At 42.0% G+C, this 18,371-nt stretch overlaps 2 protein-coding genes across 2 annotated transcripts; both read left to right on the top strand.

The window, feature by feature from the left end:
- Positions 1-4,768: 4,768 nt before the first annotated feature.
- On the top strand, positions 4,769-5,433 carry LOC135597587 (14 kDa proline-rich protein DC2.15-like). Its single transcript, XM_065090740.1, has one exon. The coding sequence runs from the start codon at positions 4,821-4,823 to the stop codon at positions 5,235-5,237; it is 417 nt and encodes a 138-aa protein (XP_064946812.1). The 5' UTR covers positions 4,769-4,820; the 3' UTR covers positions 5,238-5,433.
- Positions 5,434-14,570: 9,137 nt separating this feature from the next.
- LOC135597586 (scarecrow-like protein 27) lies at positions 14,571-17,741 on the top strand. The gene has a single exon (XM_065090739.1). The coding sequence runs from the start codon at positions 15,145-15,147 to the stop codon at positions 17,491-17,493; it is 2,349 nt and encodes a 782-aa protein (XP_064946811.1). The 5' UTR covers positions 14,571-15,144; the 3' UTR covers positions 17,494-17,741.
- Positions 17,742-18,371: the final 630 nt, after the last annotated feature.

Genomic DNA, 18,371 nt, shown 5'->3' with positions numbered 1-18,371 from the left:
ATTTGCCTTGGGGTTTTGCTAGTGCAAATATGGTTGTTTGTAGTCAATTGAGAGTGAGATTGTTTAGCGGGACATCCTACTAATTGTTGTGGGTGTGTTTGACGAAGATTTCTTCGATGATCAATAAGAAAGTTGGATTCGACAAGTATAGGTGTTGATGTGGTGGATGTCGATGATGTCTAAATCAACTTGACTCATTGTAGCAGAGGAGATAGCTTGGGTGTTCGATAAAGTTCCTCATATTCTCGAATTAGTATTGAGGTGAAAAGTAGAGTCATGAGTGAATAGTAATTGATCTTTGTAACAGTAAATTGATGGTCTTTATAATGAGTTTGAACTAAAAAAATATATTTTATTATATTGATAAAATATTTCTTCTTGAATTCTTTACCATTACTTATGAACTGTGATTGATTGAGATAAACATCCATGTCAGATGTATACTTTGATAGTGTCTTTAGAAATGCATTTGAAGCCTTTTTAACTATTGGAATAAAGTGGGAAGTTAATCTCAGTAATAGTTATATGGAATTATTTGTTATTACTCGATCAAGAAAATATATAATGAGTATTATAGTTATTGCACGGTAGGGTTTGTGTGAGTGAAGCGATAGGTTTCAACCAACATCGAAATGGTTGGATGCCCCAAGTGGTGTCGAGTTGAGTTGGTGTTTATGTGAGTGTGAATTAGATCGATGTGTCAGGTTGACGATGCGTTTGACATGACATAACATGATGTGGGAATGTCCAAAGTGTGAAACTCGTTAAGTTATCTTGATCCGGATTATAAAAGTGTTTAGAGACAAAGGACGAAAGAGTTTTTGTTTTTGTTTTGATATATTTCAAATCAAGATATATATATATATATATATATATATATATATATATATATATATGGAAATTTTTTAAAAAATTTTCTCGAATAACGTCTTTTAACTTTAAGAAATTCTCACAAAACATCTCTTTTTAAAAAATAATAATTCTACCCTTGTTGGCAATGGTGCTCTACCTAGCCTTGGTCGTGTTTTCATCTCGTCGTTTACCCCCTTTGCCTTGAACAATCGTTTATCACCTATAACGCAAGTGCAATCGTGTATGAAGGTGGTGTTCAACAATGGAGGCCTTGCCCTCGTCAGGGCCTAGCAATTGCCTCCATCACTCGTAAGACCTCTCGTCGTCGAGATCTACATATTCCTCTCACCATAATAGGGTTGGTGGGACATGCGATAGGGTGAGCACCTTCACTTGTTCATCGTTGCTAGCAAGCTCCCTTCGTCATCATCTATAGGCAAAGAAAGGAGGGGGGAAGGGGCGATATATAGTGATGACGATAACAGATCTAATAAAGATAGAGATAAAATGATCATTTCGCATGATTAGAGAAGCTTTGCAAAAGAAAGTTTTTAAAAGGTGGAGCAACATGCGAATTTCTCAAAATAATCTCCTCCGGTCCCTGACACAGTATGTGCTTAAGGTGATGAGGTCGTGTTGTTCTGTGTGAGACAGCAGACTGTAGCGATACTTATAGGTTGGAAGTAGAAGACTATGGCCAAACTAAGTTGTGACAGATCGAACCCCGTAGTAAAATGTACACCCATATCTTACCATTTAATTCTATCAAGTATGATGGCCTGTACTAGTTATCATTCGAGATACAAAGTATATATATATATATATATATATATATATATATACATTGACGATTGCGTCAACTTGGCTTAGTCTTCCGAGAAACCCTTGAGACGATTTTGAAGTGGCTGAGGTGGCTCTAAGGTGGTCTTCGCATAGTCCAGACCTATCCGAGGTGGTCTTCAGGTCGGGTCGAGATGGAATTTAGTTTCTCGATGGGTTCCTGCATAATGGTCAATGTCGGAAAGAATTAGGTTTAAAAGCTAGTTCAATAGGTTACATGAGGTGTCAAAGGTTTTTCGAAAAAAGATTTGACCCTTGGGTTAACATCGAGGTCAGCTTTTAAACCTAATCAATTGAGAAAATCCTTTGTAATAACCTCAATGTCCTCTCTTGGCGTTTTATCGATGGGAGTGATAGGCTTGAACAACCTCCCGTGGATTGTTATCCATAAATATTGATAAGGTTAGTCCGAACAACTTCCCATGGACTATTGTTCATGAGAGCCGACACACCATAGCTACTCCCACATCATTATCTTGTGAATAGTAATTCAATCCTTTTCTTTTATATTAGTGTCTCTATGGTGACTAGTTAGCGGACATGGATTGATTGTCAAAATATTTCCTATCATTTGTCCCCCCACAAAAGTGTGCTTAGGGCACTTACGAGAGGGGTTAGAAGCACGTCGTTTAGTTTGTTCGATACAGGAGCATTCGAGATCTTATCTTGCGGGTTGGGTTTTCCCGATTCAGGTGTCTCATGTACTTTTACCTTTTCGCCTTCACCATAATAGATTTATTTTAGCATGTGTCAAGTTTTCCCGACTAACATGCCTTGAGAGCTTTTAGCTTTGTGCCTATGCTGTAGCGAATTCATCTTGGCGTGAGTCGGGCTTTCCTGACTCATATGACTCGAGCATATTTGGCCCAGGAACTCCATCGTAGTTGATTCATATTGACGCAGATCAAGTTTTCTTGACTCACATATCTCGAGTACATATGGCTCAAGGTTTATGCAATAACGAATTTATATTAGTGTGGATTGAGTTTTTCCGACTCATGCCTCGAGCACATTTGGCTTGGGGTCTCCACCATAGTGGATTCATCAGGCATGAATCAGATTTTTCCAACTCACATGCCTCATGCACATTTAGCCTGGGGTCTCCATCATAACATATTCATATTGGTACGGGCCAAGTTTTCTTGATTCATATGCCTTGGGCATATTTGGCCCAAGGTATCTATCATAGCGAATTCATATTAGTGTAAGTTAGGTTTTCCTAACACATGCCTCGAGCACATTTGGCTCAGGGTCTTTGTCGTAGCGGATTCATCTATGCGTGGATTAAGTTTTCTCGATTCATATGACTCGGGCACATTTGACCCTCCTTCTAGTATTAAAATGTTGAGAGGATGTATCGTCGATGATTAAGTTAGCACAGCTTGGTTTTGACTCAAAGGCGTAGAGACATCCGAGGAACCCTTGAGGCAGCCTTGGTGCAGTTGAGGTGGCTCCAAGGTGGTCTTCGTGTAGTTTCAACCTCTCCGAGGTGGTCTTGAGATTAGGCCAATGTGGAATCTAGCTTCTCAGTAGGTTCCTACACAAAGGTCAATGTCATAAAGAGTTTTCCAACCTATCCTCTCCGACGCTCAAGTTAGTTTGAGAGGTTGTATGGGGTGTCAAAGTTTTTTTTTAAAAATGGCTCGATCCTTTTGGTTGGCATCGGGGGTCAATGTTTATACTTCACCAGCTGAGAGGATTCTCTGTAATAACCTCAATGTCCCTCGTGGCATTTTATCCACAGGAGCAATAGACACAAACGACCTCTCAATTGTCCACGGGAGCAAACAAACCATAACCATCTATACATAATTGCCTAGTGGAGGGTGATTCAGCTCTTTTCTTCTACATCAATGCCTTTAAAGTGACTAGTTGATAGACAAAAATTATTTTTCAAAATATTATATATATATATATATAAGATTGAAATTTTAAAATATCATATGATATATTTTGAAGATATTAGTTATTTTAGCTAGTAAAAAAATTGATAGTTCATTATAAAATTTTAAACTTAAATCTTATCTTCTTCCTTTATCCTTTCATTAAAAAAAAAGAACAAAATTGTTGGTGTGTTGATGTCCACATACGGCGGCTTATTGTCTCGATTTGATGCAAACTCTAGAGCTTCCAAAACTCGTCACATTCAACGTACGCACGCAGCCCCACACGGTCAGCAAATTGCTCGATGGTAGGGCGTGCCCCTAATAATTGTATTGTTGTATTTGAATTGCTGCAGGGGTTCTCATCCAAATCACTTGCTCATCAACTTGTGCTATAACAAATGACAAAGGCTGTGGTTGATCCAAATCCAATGTGTTGTATAGTTGATCGATTATAAAGCTCATAACTAAGCTAAGAACCCGAAGGAGATTTTGTCTTGCAAAGCCAAAATGATGATATGGTCATTGCGGCAACTTGTTCTTTGATCATTGCCCGAGACTTGCACAAAGTTTATATTGACCTCCTTTCATGGATGCTGCGCCTCAATTATTGAACCTTGTCATGCTTCTTCCTCACTCTTCTTTCTACCTTTCACAAGGCCTCTTAACTATGTTGTGGAGTTACTTATAGTCCATCAGAGAAGATAAGAACACTCTTTTTCTTGTCTGATATAGTTTCACACTGTGCAGTGAGAAGCTCCATAAGTCGGCTTCGGTATGAACTACAACTGGATTGATGTTACCTGTGGCAATCAGCTTCAGACATGTCTTCTTCAACGTAAGAAGAAGCTAAAACCCAGCTGCCATTCCTGGTTATGTAGCTCAGGAAACTCTAAAACTTTGCTGCAGGCCAATGAATCAAGTCCCCCGGAGTTGTAACCTCATGGCCACTAAGTTCCAGTGATATATATGATGATGGTATTTGCACGTCAAGCTAGTAGAAGGAATGGTGCACAAAAGTCTTGTGGAACAGCCACAGGAATGCTCCAAAACGATCCGGAATCTGCCAGCTAAAACCCCTTGGCCATTGCTTCTCCCCTCACATGGCGTTGTTTGTCCTGTCTTCCAGCCTACAACTGGCTCTCAGTGGCTCTCGTCTATCCTCCTTGCCCTATAAGTACCACTGCGTACCACGTTGCATCAACCCATCACGAGCACTTAGCGTTCACTAGAGTGGAAGAGACCATGGCGTCGAAGACCACAAGCTCGATCGCTCTTTTCCTCTTGTTCAACGTCCTCTTCTGGGTCCTCACCAGCGCCTGCGGCTACTGCCCTACCCCGACGCCGAAGCCCAAACCCAAGCCGAAGCCGAAGCCGAAGCCAACCCCGAGCCCTGCCCCCTCCGGGAAATGCCCCGTGGACACCCTCAAATTTGCCGCCTGCAGCGACGTCCTCAAATTGATCAACGTCGAGATCGGCAAGCCGCCGAAGAAGCCCTGCTGCAGTCTGGTGGAAGGGCTTGCCGACGACGAGGCCGCTCTCTGCCTCTGCACCGCCCTCAAGGCCAACGTCCTCGGCGCCAACCTCAACATACCCATCAGCCTCAGCCTCCTGGTGAACTACTGTGGCAAGAAGGTCCCCGAGGGCTTCCAGTGCCCTTAAACTCCCGCTTGTTGGCTTTCCCGGTGTTCATGTGAACTCAAATCTACATCGGTGTAGCTTCTTCGTCTCTCTCTCTCTCTCTCTCTCTCTCTCTCTCTCTCTTTCAATAAGCGCATGCAGATTGTGACTAGTGAATGGTGTAATGTATTTTGTTTCTTCCATCGAATGAAATCACAAGTGTAATTGTTCGGGGTCACTTTGACACGATTTGCAGCTTCCTTCATGCAACCGTGTTGTTCTTGCGGTGCATACGTAGGTAGGAGCTAACACTGGAGCAGCTTCTTCACGGAAGGCCGATCTGCTTTGGAATCTCTACTTGTATCAGTCTTACGATCACAAATATCAACCAGCAAATGCGAGAAGAAATTAGATGTGCATGTGGATATGCATGTATATATGCAATGGACTACCATCTTGCACCTCCATGCACTGAGAAATTACATGTACCTACAATCAATCTTGGTCTTACAAAATCTTCGCGAGCCATCATATGACATTTGTTCTTTCTATAAATATGTTATTTTCAACTTTGATTTGAATAATTATAACGATATGATTAAATGAGGCTTCTAAAAGCATGACTGTGGTGGCACAAACGATTTCCTATTGAAGGCGAACAAGAAAACAAAGCCACATAGTAAGGTTATAGAGATTTTGTTTAGCTTGGGATGTAGAGGGAATCTACCCCTCAGTTTCACCAGCAATTCACATATTGTAAGGTGATCAAACCAACAAGACACCTTTGCCAACATTGGATTATTGAGATTGTACTTTATGTTAGTATAATGTGTTATACTTGATATATATATATATATATATGTATATTCTTTATGAGTAAAGATAATATTTATATTTTGATAATACATAATTGGAAATAGGGAAATCATATCTTATATTAGTACCTACATCTAGGTCATATTATGTTGTACTACCCTGATGAGGCAAATTCATTTAGGAATCTTTTACAAGTACCAAATCAGAAGGTAGGCTTCCATCCACCAAATAATGAAGCAAGAAAAAGAACTCCAAGATTTATGTTCATATTGTTCTTTCTTAGAGTGTTTACCCTTCTTATTTTCTTAAAAGAGTAATTCGTCCTAAATAACATCTAAATTGTCATATTGATCTGATATCGAACTCATTAATTTGCGAGACTTCCATGGTACTTATTGGTATGAATTTGCCAAAGGAATCGACTGTATGTTCCATGATCAAATGAACTGCTCTCTCGGCCTATACACATGCTTGCCACAGTGCTTTCTTGGCATACTTCCATCTCTTGGAAGTACGTATTAGATTTAAGGTGCAAGGAATTTTGTCGATTGAATCATTGGATTAGTAATTAGCAACAAAAATGCAATCCAACCATAAAAGTATTTCTGTCAGTAATCATCAAGATATTTACTAAGTGATTTGATTTCGTCCCATGAAGACCATAATTGCTGTTCATGTGCAGTGCATGCATGAATGTTGTGGCCATATTATATGTGGTGTCCAATCCAGCCTGACCCACTGATGAGTAAGTTTTAACTACCATGGTCCCAACCTAACCCTAGCTTGTCTGGTGGCAAGTTTCCTTCTTCATCTCAAAGAGATTCTGAAATACCTTTTTTTATAGAAAAAATAAAAAAAAAATTGAAAGAAATGGATCTTTTAAAGTAGATAGGGGATCCCAGTAATATGATATTACAATCAATAATGAATATATAAGACTCGATCAATAATTAGACCAGGTGGGTGTTAGCTTAAAATAATAATACGAGGAATATTTCGCCCATATCTCGAAAATAATGTGTAAAATATTTCATTCGTACATTGGTTAACTTATTTTAAAATACTATTTAGGATTATAACTGATGCCTCGGAGAGATTACGTCGAAAACCTCGTCTATTTTCGATCTTCATATAGATCTATCATGGGACAATCGTCCAAACTCATATTAACCCTAAATCCAAATAAATGTTTGAATTTTTTCTTCGATCACATTAAATTTTTTATACATACAGATCCGAATCAACTTGATCAAATCCAAATGTTATCAATTTAATAATCCCTATGCAGGTTTCTTCTGATGACGCACACTTCCTAAGAACCCAAATCATACTCTTCTTCAACCACCGAAAGAGTAGAAGTGGATAGCAAACATGTGCGTGCATGCAGATTGGTAGACAGCCATGCAATTTGGCGGGCCAAGTACGTGCGTGCATGCAACCCTACACATGTGAGTTACAGCACACTATAGCGATCCTCCACACTGCTTCACGTGAATTTTAGGCTCATGTCACCTTCATGTTCCACCCAACCTACTCATCTTAATCGTTATGTATCATTTCATCTGATATATGAGGCTAAAAGAATACCATTGCATGGCCAACTTAATCGATTCATTTGAGCAAATGTCATATCATTCTTCCAAGTGTGCAATTCAGATGTCAAATTTGTCCCTCAGATTGTTGATAGCATTATTCACGAACCTTATTCTTCCACCCACTCACTGGTACACTTGCCAATCCCTGGTTTACGCGTTCAAGGGTTAAGTCGGAAGCTAACACATGAGATAAAGCTCATGTCAGGTTCCTCTACTGCGTGCAAGAAGCCTAATTCAAGTTGGCTTGGGTATCTGCGAAAGTGGAAGACGATCCTAAAACGTTAGGTAAGCTATCAGATCGCTCAATCATTTATCGTCCTTGACATATGAAAGACGTCGTGGTCACTGGTTAATCTCTCTCTCTCTCTCTCTCTCTCTGCCTTTTGCTTAGTATGAAAGATTGAAACATACATGAAAAGGACTGGAGGAGGTGTGGTGTTCCCTTTGATACCATTTCATTTGACGATGTTCAGTAACTTGTGTTCAGTGCATTATTGTCCATACAGAAAGGGCTGTCTTCATTCCACATTTGTATGAGCAATGGAGGGATGTGATGTCACATTATTATGATCATGCTTCAAGTGATGAAAATGACACATCATGTCGGCAACATTATATTATATTATATATATATATATATAATTAATGAATATTACCTTTTGAATTCTTTGGCCTGCAAAAGACTGGTTAAGGAAACCATGTGCACTGAGGCCACAAATCTCAAAGAAATGGTCCTTAGAAGTACCCCAACTCCAACCGAGGAGGACAACTCTCATGCCTTCCAAGGATGTTTCCCTGAGATCATACTAAACTATCAGCAATTTGCTGTTTGTTGGACTCTGATCACACAAAACAATGGCTGAAGAGATCCATTGTTCCGGAAAAGACAAACATCCCCCTCCAAAACCCAATAGCTGCTGAATCAACAATTTGATCGATCTTGGAGTCCTCCTTTTATTTTCTGGCTTTTGGAAGAAGGTAAGAAGATACTGGACTTGATTTTGGAACAGGAGAAACAAATCATTTCCCACCGATCATAGATCTATCTATGTTGCCACCTTTGGTTGCTTGGAGGCAAATAGTAGATCGACCTCGACTTAGGTGACTAGTCTTGAGACTATCACTTTTTTTCTATGGTTATAATTGCATGCATTGATAGAAGTCTCGTTTCGACTACCATCTCTCCCTAATTTATGTTTCATTAGATTTGCGATATTCATACAAACTCAAATTCCTATCGACAAAAATATCGACATATTGTTGGGCGTTGATGGATTTGGATTGGGCCGGGCATCAAGAATGAAAGACACATAATTATTACGATAATACTAATTTGTAGCTCTTTTTCGGGGAAACTCAAGTCTCATGTCGCAACTTAAGTTGCGAATGGGCAGTCCAAGGTGGTTTGAGTTCTTGTTGTGTAACAAGGCGGCGACAAAAGATGCAGAGGAGGATGTTCTACGTATCCGGGGAGGGGGCAGGGAAGGGGTGACGGACCACGCTGCATTGCAGGCGGCGACAAGCAATGCAAAGGGGGATGTTCTCAGAAATTTGGAATGCATAATGTCATATATGCAATGATCGAGAGAAAACTGAATGACAAATGTAATATATACCTGTAAACATAGGGTTGAGAGCATATAAACTTCCTAGAAAATGCATTTACACTCATTTAACTGTGAGTTACGAGCATGAATGTACTGTGTGCATTCATGCTTTCTGTCTACTGGTAGCGTTATTCCAAAAGAAACCTAAAAGAAAAGGTAATGTCACAACTTACCATGGTAGATGGAAGAGAGCTTTCTCTATTACTTTATCATTATCTGCGTTGCAGTCATAAGAGAGCAAGCCATTGCAAACAGATGACAAAGTGCGAGTAGCCTTCGTAATCCAACTGATGTCAATGGCTTACGTTTGGACATGCACAGACGGAAGTTTCTGCTAAACCACTAGTTCTCACTGTTGCTGAAGAGCTCACCAACGTGTAAGGACGGTACGGTCTCAGTTATGGGATGGGGGATGCGTCCTCGGTCCCACGTAATCCACATCAAACCCTGGGCGCTCCCTTCGTCCACGTCGCGGCACAGGCAGTGAAGACATGACCAGCGAAGGGATCTGAGCTGCACCTGATGCGATTTCTGTCTTCCCCTTGGCGTCCTGTGCTTGAGCGTCTGTTCCATTTAGCCCTCCCAAAGCTGCAGCCCTGTTCGAGAAGTAATGACGCTGCGTCTCCGGGGACGAACCACTATCATCGAGCCTCACCTTTCTCATGTCCTGCACAACCGACAGAACTGATCTTTTCAGACGGAAGTGTGTGATGGAATTGCATGCACCAACCTTTCTCGAGTGGCTAAATGCTGTGTTTGAACTCTTGGCACGCCCCGTAAGATCGAGGGCATCGCATGCATTCATGGGATAGCCTAACAGGAGAACTAAGAGAAGAAGAGGAGACATGTTTGGATCTATGTGAAGAGAGAGGCGATTTCGCAAGACAGTGAAGTGGGAGTGCTTCCTTTTTAAGAATGCGTCGGTCGAGAGATTCAAGTGGTAAGAGGAGAGATGGGGGGATTTGGGAGGGTAGACTCCCTTTGTCTGCCTTTTTCTCTATTCTTTCAACAGATAAAACCATAGAAAATAATTTTGAAAGGGGTGCAACAAAGTGAAGAGTGATCAAGTATAAAACACTGGATGAACTTGGATATGGGGATTTGTGTTGACTTGGCTGTACCAAAGATCAACATACATTCTCTTTCTTGGACCATAGAAAGTTTTGATGACTTGAAAGCTGAATGTGTAACCTTCTTTCCTTTTTCTATCTTTTAGTTTCTGAAAACTTGCGAAATAGCATAAGTGAATTCAGATGCTGAAATCTTTTCCAAAGTTGAAGGCACAGAAGCCTCCATGAGGTGGTCAAGATCATAAATGAGGTATGCTAATCAAGGACTTTCAACTCTCATTTGCAGCAGTCCACTGACTCTGCAAGTGATTCCCTTGTGTTCAGACTGTTACATTGAATGTTTCAGCCATAAAAACCCCATCAAATGGTTGCATAGGGTTAGGAACCAAGAAACAGTGATGGGGAAAGAGTGAGCGAGCTTAGGAGGGGGCCCACAAGAAGACGTCGGCATCTTTTATCGAGTGGGACCTACGTGCTCTCCCGACCAGGGGGAGTGGGTGAACTGTTGGGTCACGGGTGAGCGGGCGACAGTCGATGGAAGGAAGGCGCGGGGAACGGAGAGAGAAGGTGGTCGATACCGAGGTTGGAATCGGGATTCGAGGTCGAGTCGACCCGGGCCGTGTCGAGTAAAAAAGCGCCCGCGCTGAATCGCGTGCGCCTCGACCCGTGGGGCGCGCCGCGCCCGGCTCCGTTGTCTCGACGGCGTTAATCCTTGCCATTATATCCCGTCAGCCTCTTAACGCCACGTCTCCCTTCTCTCTTTCTTTCTTGATTATATATATATATATATATATAGAGAGAGAGGGGTACGATCTTACACATTAGCGTTCATGTCGAATTGGGCTTATATGCTTCAATGTTAGCGTCCGTATTAGGCCCCAAAGTGTCTTTATATCGGCAAACACCGGCACTGTGCTGAAGGACTTTAATGTTTTGATGGGGTCGTGCAGTGCAATTTAATTGATTTTTCATTTTGATCGTATCCACATATCATATTTATTTTATTTTATTCGGGCTACTAATTCAACGGTAAAGTACTCGACTTTTAAGTACGATTATGATCTTTTACACATTTTGATGAAACAATAAATTCGTCTAGACTATTGGTAGAGTCTATAAGACCACGACTGATCCTCAAGTGTAATGAATGGAAAAAATAGTATGTCGTAATAAAAAAATATATTTTATTAAAAAATTATAAATTCAAATGAAAGTGGAACTTTTAGTTTATCTTTATTGGATCGCTACAAAAATAAAAAAAAAATTGGAATGGAAGGGGACAAAACAAATTCACAATTATAGTCGAGTCTAGTGAATAAATGGATAGAGTCTATGGTTCCAATTTTGGTAAAACAAAAAGCAACGAGCTTATGTTCTTAATTTGAATTGAACGATTATCCGATCTAATTAGACGTTAAAAATATATTAGTGCCTGATACAGGGAAGGATGAGTTCTCCCGTGTGTGGACCATTGATTCTTTTTCCATTTTTTTTAATGAATCTTAACTATTCTTTATTATGGATTAGAAAGGATGTGTAGAAGAAACAGTATACTGATAAAGAGAATAAATTCCAAAGTCACAAGAGAAACAATGAAGATAAATCAATTCGATAGAAAAAGAGAATAAAAAGATCTATTGATTGGACTCCCTGTTTCCTTTTCGGGGTATATATTTTTATTACTATTGTATTCTATATACATAATAGAATATAAAATACCCTGCTTCAAGTGGAAATGTAAATGGAAGAATTACAAGGATATTTAGAAAAAGATAGATCTCGGCAACAATACTTTCTATATCCACTTCTTTTTCAGGAGTATATTTACGTATTTACTTATGATCAGGGTTTAAATAGTTCAATTTTTTATGAATCCGTGAATTTTTGGGGTTATGGCAATAAATTTAGTTCGGTATTTGTGAAACGTTTAATTATTCGAATGTATCAACAAAATTATTTGATTTATTCATTTAATGATTCTTACCAAAATAGATTCGTTGGGCACAACAATTATTTTTATTCCTATTTTTTTTCTCAGATGATATCAGAATTAGAATCTTCCCTTGAAGAAAAAAAAAAAAACCAAAATCTCATAATTTGCAATCTATTCATTCAATATTTCCTTTTTTAGAGGATAAATTATCGCATTTAAATTATCTGTCAGATATACTAATATTCCGAAGTATTTTGGTTCTTTCTCTATGAATATTATAATTGGAATAGTCTCATTACTCCGAAGAAATCTATTTATGTTTTTTCAAAAGAAAATAAAAAAGTATTTTGGTTCTTATATAATTCTTATGTATCTGAATGGGAATTTATATTAGTTTTTCTTCGTAAACAATCTTCTTATTTACGATTAACATTTTTAGAGTTTTTCTTGAATGAACATATTTTTATGGAAAAATAGAACATCCTGTGGCGAAATTTTTTTCAGAAGACATCCTTCCAAGGAAATGCGATTCTGGGTTCAAGGGGAACTCATTTTTTGGTGAAGAAATGGAAATGTCACTTTGTAAATTTCTAGCAATATTATTTTCATTTTTGGTCTCAACCAAATAGGATCCATATAAACCAATTATCAAACTATTCTTTCTATTTTCTGGGTTATTTTTCAAGTGTACTAATAAATTTTTGGGCCGTAAGGAATCAAATGCTAGAGAATTCATTTGTAATGGATATTTTTACTAAGAAATTTGATACCATAGTCCCAATTATTCATCTTATTCGATCATTGTCTAAAGCTAAATTTTGTATCGTATCCAAACATCCTATTAGTAAGCCGATTTGGACCGATTTATCATATTGTGATATTATTAATTGATTTGGCCCATGAACATGAACCAATATTGTTTAAGAAGACAAAAATGATCAGAGGTATTGATAGATTGATGATGGAGAAGTAAACTACTATGCAGGATATTTTCCTATATATATATTATCATTAGTTAATATTGCTAATGTTTTCTTTTGGGGAAAAGAAAATCAAAATAGAAGTATTCTTGGTAACATTTCAAGGATAAAATCATCATACTCCAATTAAATCAAACTTTATTAGCGACGTATATATATATATATATATTTATCATTTAGAAAACCAAATAAATAAGCATTACAGATATGACGAAAAAAAGAAGCTTTTTCTTCAGTCTAAAAGAACAAAAGCTTTTTTAGAAAGTGCAAAGTTCCACTTAATCCTCGGTGGTTATGGGACCAGCATTGGGCCCACAGCTTCAGCCAGTTACGAGGAAGGTAGAGAACATGTTGGTTCTTTTCTTATTCCTAAAAGGCAGCCGCTGGACCGTTGGATCGCGTCGCTGGAAAGGCGAGGACCGCACGTCGAGAGCCGCGACATTCCTGCGGCGTACTTTGTTTCCTTGTACCCCAGTGCGTACCAGCGTCGTCATCGATAAAGATGTCGGGCCAAGTCGGGTGGAAACTTGGGGACACGAATCTAGAGCTGCGTTATGCTGACTAATCGGTCAATCAGGGCCGTCCAAAGTCTTGGGACGGCCCTCCACATCGGTTGGATCGCCGTTTCCGCCGAGCCACAGACACCCCATTGGCTGGCGGCACCTTCGATAAGCCGGGCCCCGCAGATCCAACGGCCTCGATCTCTGCGCCACACGGTGCCCACGGGAGCGGCTCACCCACGTCGTCCCCGAACACCAAACAACCGCCAACTTGACGTCCGCTCGTCGGAAACCAATCACGGAAAGCCGTGTAGGGAAGCAATGGCTGGCCGCTGTTCTGTCTCCGTAGCTGATCCGACCAAAGGACGAACCCTACACGGAAACGCAACAATTTGGCCTCAGATCCAGACCGTACAATACGACAGGCCGAAATGTTCGTAATGCCCCCTTCACGTTGACCGAAAGAACCTTTTAGCAAGGTGACTCGGTGGAGAACAATAATTTACCCATCCGCTTGCGGCGTACCCGTCTTGCCTCCCGTTTTGTGATTGGAAGATGCCGCGGGACCCACTTGCATAGCCGCGGCAGTAGCCGGGCGTGAAACCGAACGTGTAGAAGATGAGCTGTCGATCGACGCTATCTAGATTTGAACCGTTACAACACGTATCGTATCGGCTCAAGACGTGTCGTATCGATGAAGGTGCCGTGTCTCGGCAACTTTTAATTCCGTAAAGGGCACAAAAAGTGGGGTCGTGTCAAAGGACGGAAACAGCCTCCAAAATCAATGGTGTCTTTGCGATGGCTCTGAGGGCATTTTGGACTAAAAGAGAGATTATGCTGACCATTTTCTTCGTTGGAGTAACCAGCTACATGCTTACAGCATCGATTGTGGAGTGGTGTGAGAAACGAGGAGAGGAGGAAGCAGGCAAAGGGAGCCAGAGGAGAGAGAAGGTTGGGGCTCACTTTCATTTACTCTTTTTAGTGTTGCACGCATCCGTGGCAGAAGCGGTGAAGAAAGCAAACGCAGAACAAGGGGAAGAGGAAAAAGAGAGTGGAGATTTTGAGAAGAGTACAGGGAACTCCCGCTGCTTCCCCCGCTCCTCCCGCTCTCTCTCCCAACCCAACCAGGCAGTCACAGCCCATTCAAAGATAAAAGAGAAGCTTTGAAACAGAAGTAGGACAGTAGAGAAGAAAGAAGGAAAGGAAAATACAAGTGTAGAAGAAAAGTTGAGAAAGATGGGAGGAGGCAGAGGAGGAGGAACTACTGAAGCTTAATTTGCATGCGCCCGTTGTATTATTGTCCCATTTTGTAGACTTGTAGACAGAGGAAGCCGAACAAAGTTGAGATCTCCCCTTTGTCCACCTTCTACTGTTTCAGCTTTCAAGAACTTTGTTTTTATCTCTTGGGGTAAAGTAACAAAGGACTTGCGTCTGGATTCTTGCATTAGATGAGGGGTCTGCCCTATCATGGCCAGGGGAAGGGGGTTTTAGATGCAGCTGAGACAATATTAGAAGGAAAGCAAGCTCTTTTCTGGGTCAATAAGAGTCCAAAGTTGGCGATCCCAGAGGTAGCGGAGCCAAGATCGGTGCTTGATCACAGGAGCCCCAGCTCTCCCACCTCCACCGTCACACTGTCTTCTTCCTTGGGCAGCAGCGGCTCCTCCGACACCGCCGGAGTGGCGGTGGTCTCCGAAAACCCCGCCAACAAATGGCCCCTCTCCGACTCTGGCAGCGGTGCGTCCGGGAAGGAGGACTGGGAGGCTGAGCTGCAGCTGATACCAGCCCAGCTCGACACGGGCTTCGTTGCGGGAGGTGAAAGGTGCGGTCTTGGAGTCGAAGACTGGGAGGCGATGCTTACGGAGACTTCGGCGGCCTCCCCCGACCGGGAGCAGACTTCTCTTCGGTGGATCATCGGCGACGTCGTCGACCACTCTGCGGCCGGGCTTAAGCAGCAACAGCAGCAGGTGCTCTTCTCCCAAGGGCTGGTGGATTTCAATGGCAGCAATGACGGCTTGGGGTTCGGGATTCTCGACCCGGGAATTGGGCTTGAATCCTTTGGAAGGATCGTGGACGAGCTTTCCGTCTCGGCTTCCATCGGCAGCCTTCCTCCTTTGGCTTCTAACGTAATTACTGGTGGTAGCTTCTTGCTCGAGAACAGTAACAGCTGGGTGTCTCCGCCCTCGGAGATCGCCGGCGTCAAAGGGGCCACCTTTGGCCACCAAACCGGTAGTCAGCTCTTCTCGCCACTGCCGCTGGCAGGCGACAGCATCTCGCAGCCGGTCTGTCTACCGCCAGGCTCGTACTTGACGGATACCATGGAGGACAAGCCGCAGTTGTTTGGCGCAGGCCTTCTTCTGAACCAGCCATCGGCCACCCCGAGCCCGTCCTTCTTCCTCAGTGCGGGGGAGGTGGAGCACCAGCAGCTGCCGCACCTCCTCGTCCCCACCCAGCCGAAGCGCCTTCATTCGATCGTTGACCATGTTCCGCCGAAACTTCCCTTTCTGGAGCCTGGGGGCACTTCGGACCTCTTTATCCATCGACAGCAGTCATGCCCGCAACAGCAGCAAAGCACAAGCTTTACGCTGCCTCATCCCCAGGAAAGGTTGGGGAAACCGAAGGTGGCAGCTCCTGTGGACGATGCTTCGGCCGCAATGGCCGCTCAGCAGCAGCAGCATCATCATCAGCTACAACATGCATTGGTTGACCTGCTTTTCGAGGCTGCAAGGATGGTCGAGGCGAGGAATTTCGTTGGCGCCCGTGGGATATTGGCACGGCTCAATCACCAGCTCCCCTCCCCCGTGGGGAAGCCCCTTATCCGCTCTGCTTTTTACTTCAAGGAGGCATTGCAGCTAATCCTCTCGAATAGATCGAATCCCCACCATCGGCAGAGTCAGTTCTCGTCTCATCCCCTCACGACTCAATGGGACATTGTGCAGAAGCTCAGTGCTTACAAGGCCTTCTCCGAGGTCTCTCCCATCATTCAGTTCTCTAATTTTACCTGCATCCAAGCCCTCCTCGAGGAGCTCAGTGGCTCTGACCGTATCCATATCATCGATTTCGACATCGGTTTTGGCGGACAATGGTCCTCCTTCATGCAGGAGCTGGCCCAGAGGCGCAGTTCGGTGGCAGGTTCAGTGTGGCTACTTAAAATCACAGTTTTGGCCTCAGATTACTCCCAAAATGACTTGGAGCTCCAGCTCATCCGGGAGAATCTCTCCCATTTTGCAAGTGACCTTAACATTCCCTTTGAATTTAACGTCCATTGCCTGGATTCTTTTGATCCCTCGAAGCTCCTTGGCATGGGAGGTGAAGCCGTTGCTGTAAACCTCCCTGTGGCTTCTGCAAACCTTTCTTCCGTGGTTCTCCTCTGCCTTGTGAAGCAACTCTCCCCGAAGATTGTGGTCTCAGTTGACCAAGGGTGCGAACGGAGTGGCCTTCCATTCTTGCAGTACTTCCTTCATGCTTTTCAGTCCTCCATGGTACTTATGGAGTCCATTGATGCATCTGGAACTGACCAAGATATGATTAGCAAGATCGAAAGGTTTCTGCTACAGCCAAGGATCGAGAGTTCTATTCTTGGGCGGCACCGGGTGGATGACAAGATGGTTTCCTGGCGAGCACACTTTGCAACCACAGGGTTTGTGCCCATTCGATTCAGCAATTTTACAGAGACACAGGCTGAATGCCTTCTGAAGAGGGTGTCGATCAAAGGATTTCATGTGGAGAAGCGCCAGGCCTCTCTCTTCCTTTGTTGGCAACATAATGAGCTTGTCTCTGTATCAGCTTGGAGGTGCTGAAGAGCTGCTGCCTCGCAGGCATGTAATCCTTGTACCTGTCCTTGCAAAGTTCTGGCAATCATTGGCACTTACGTATTCGTGCTTTGCTGGGTCTAGATGTTGTCGCAACATAATTTTCTACGGCAGTAATCACTTTTGGTGTTATAGTGGTCTCAACTAATCTTACCTCGTGATTCATCTGGTTTTGGTGGCATTTGTTCCCTAGTAAAATGACACCGGCACATTTGATGTCGATTGGAGTTTTTATGTTTTTGTTTCTGATCATGATATTCAGATGATTATGGCCTAATTATTTGTCATCTTATTCAGATATGATAACAATATCAGGATATGGATATTAGTTTTTGTTATATATTTTCTTCATAAGAGGAATTGTCATTATGCATTTAATTTTTCTGCGATTACTCTGTGACATGTGGTAATATTTAGAGCATCAGCTTCGTCATAATTGATCGACATGTTGAGGACATGTTGTGAGGTTCTGGTAGATATAAGCTATCATGATAGATGGCCAAATTGGTTGAGATAATACTCAAAGATCATTGTCTATCAGCCTAAGCAAAAATGAGATGCACATGGATGAAGGCAAAACGGAGAATGAGTGCAAAGTTATTTCTGATGATACTCAAGTATCATTAACATCATCTTTTTATGTGATTCTTATTTATAAGAGTACATTCATTTAACACACCAAAAGAAAGGAGTGTGAATGTCATCTCTCCTGTTTATTACTGTTATTCGGCATTAGAGAGAATTGATCTTCTTTAGAGTAAAGTTTTTGACAGAAGTTTGGATCATGATTCTGCAGGGGTGGTCTATAATGTTTAGGTTATTACATTGTATCGGTAGTTGGACTTGTGATGAGCTGTATATAAGAG

The sequence above is a fragment of the Musa acuminata genome, chromosome BXJ1-11 (genome assembly GCF_036884655.1).
Source record: "Musa acuminata AAA Group cultivar baxijiao chromosome BXJ1-11, Cavendish_Baxijiao_AAA, whole genome shotgun sequence".
In the NCBI taxonomy this organism is placed as follows: Eukaryota; Viridiplantae; Streptophyta; class Magnoliopsida; order Zingiberales; family Musaceae; genus Musa; species Musa acuminata.
The sequence above is the reverse complement of the archived record's forward strand: the minus strand, read 5'-3'. Positions and strand labels throughout refer to the sequence as shown.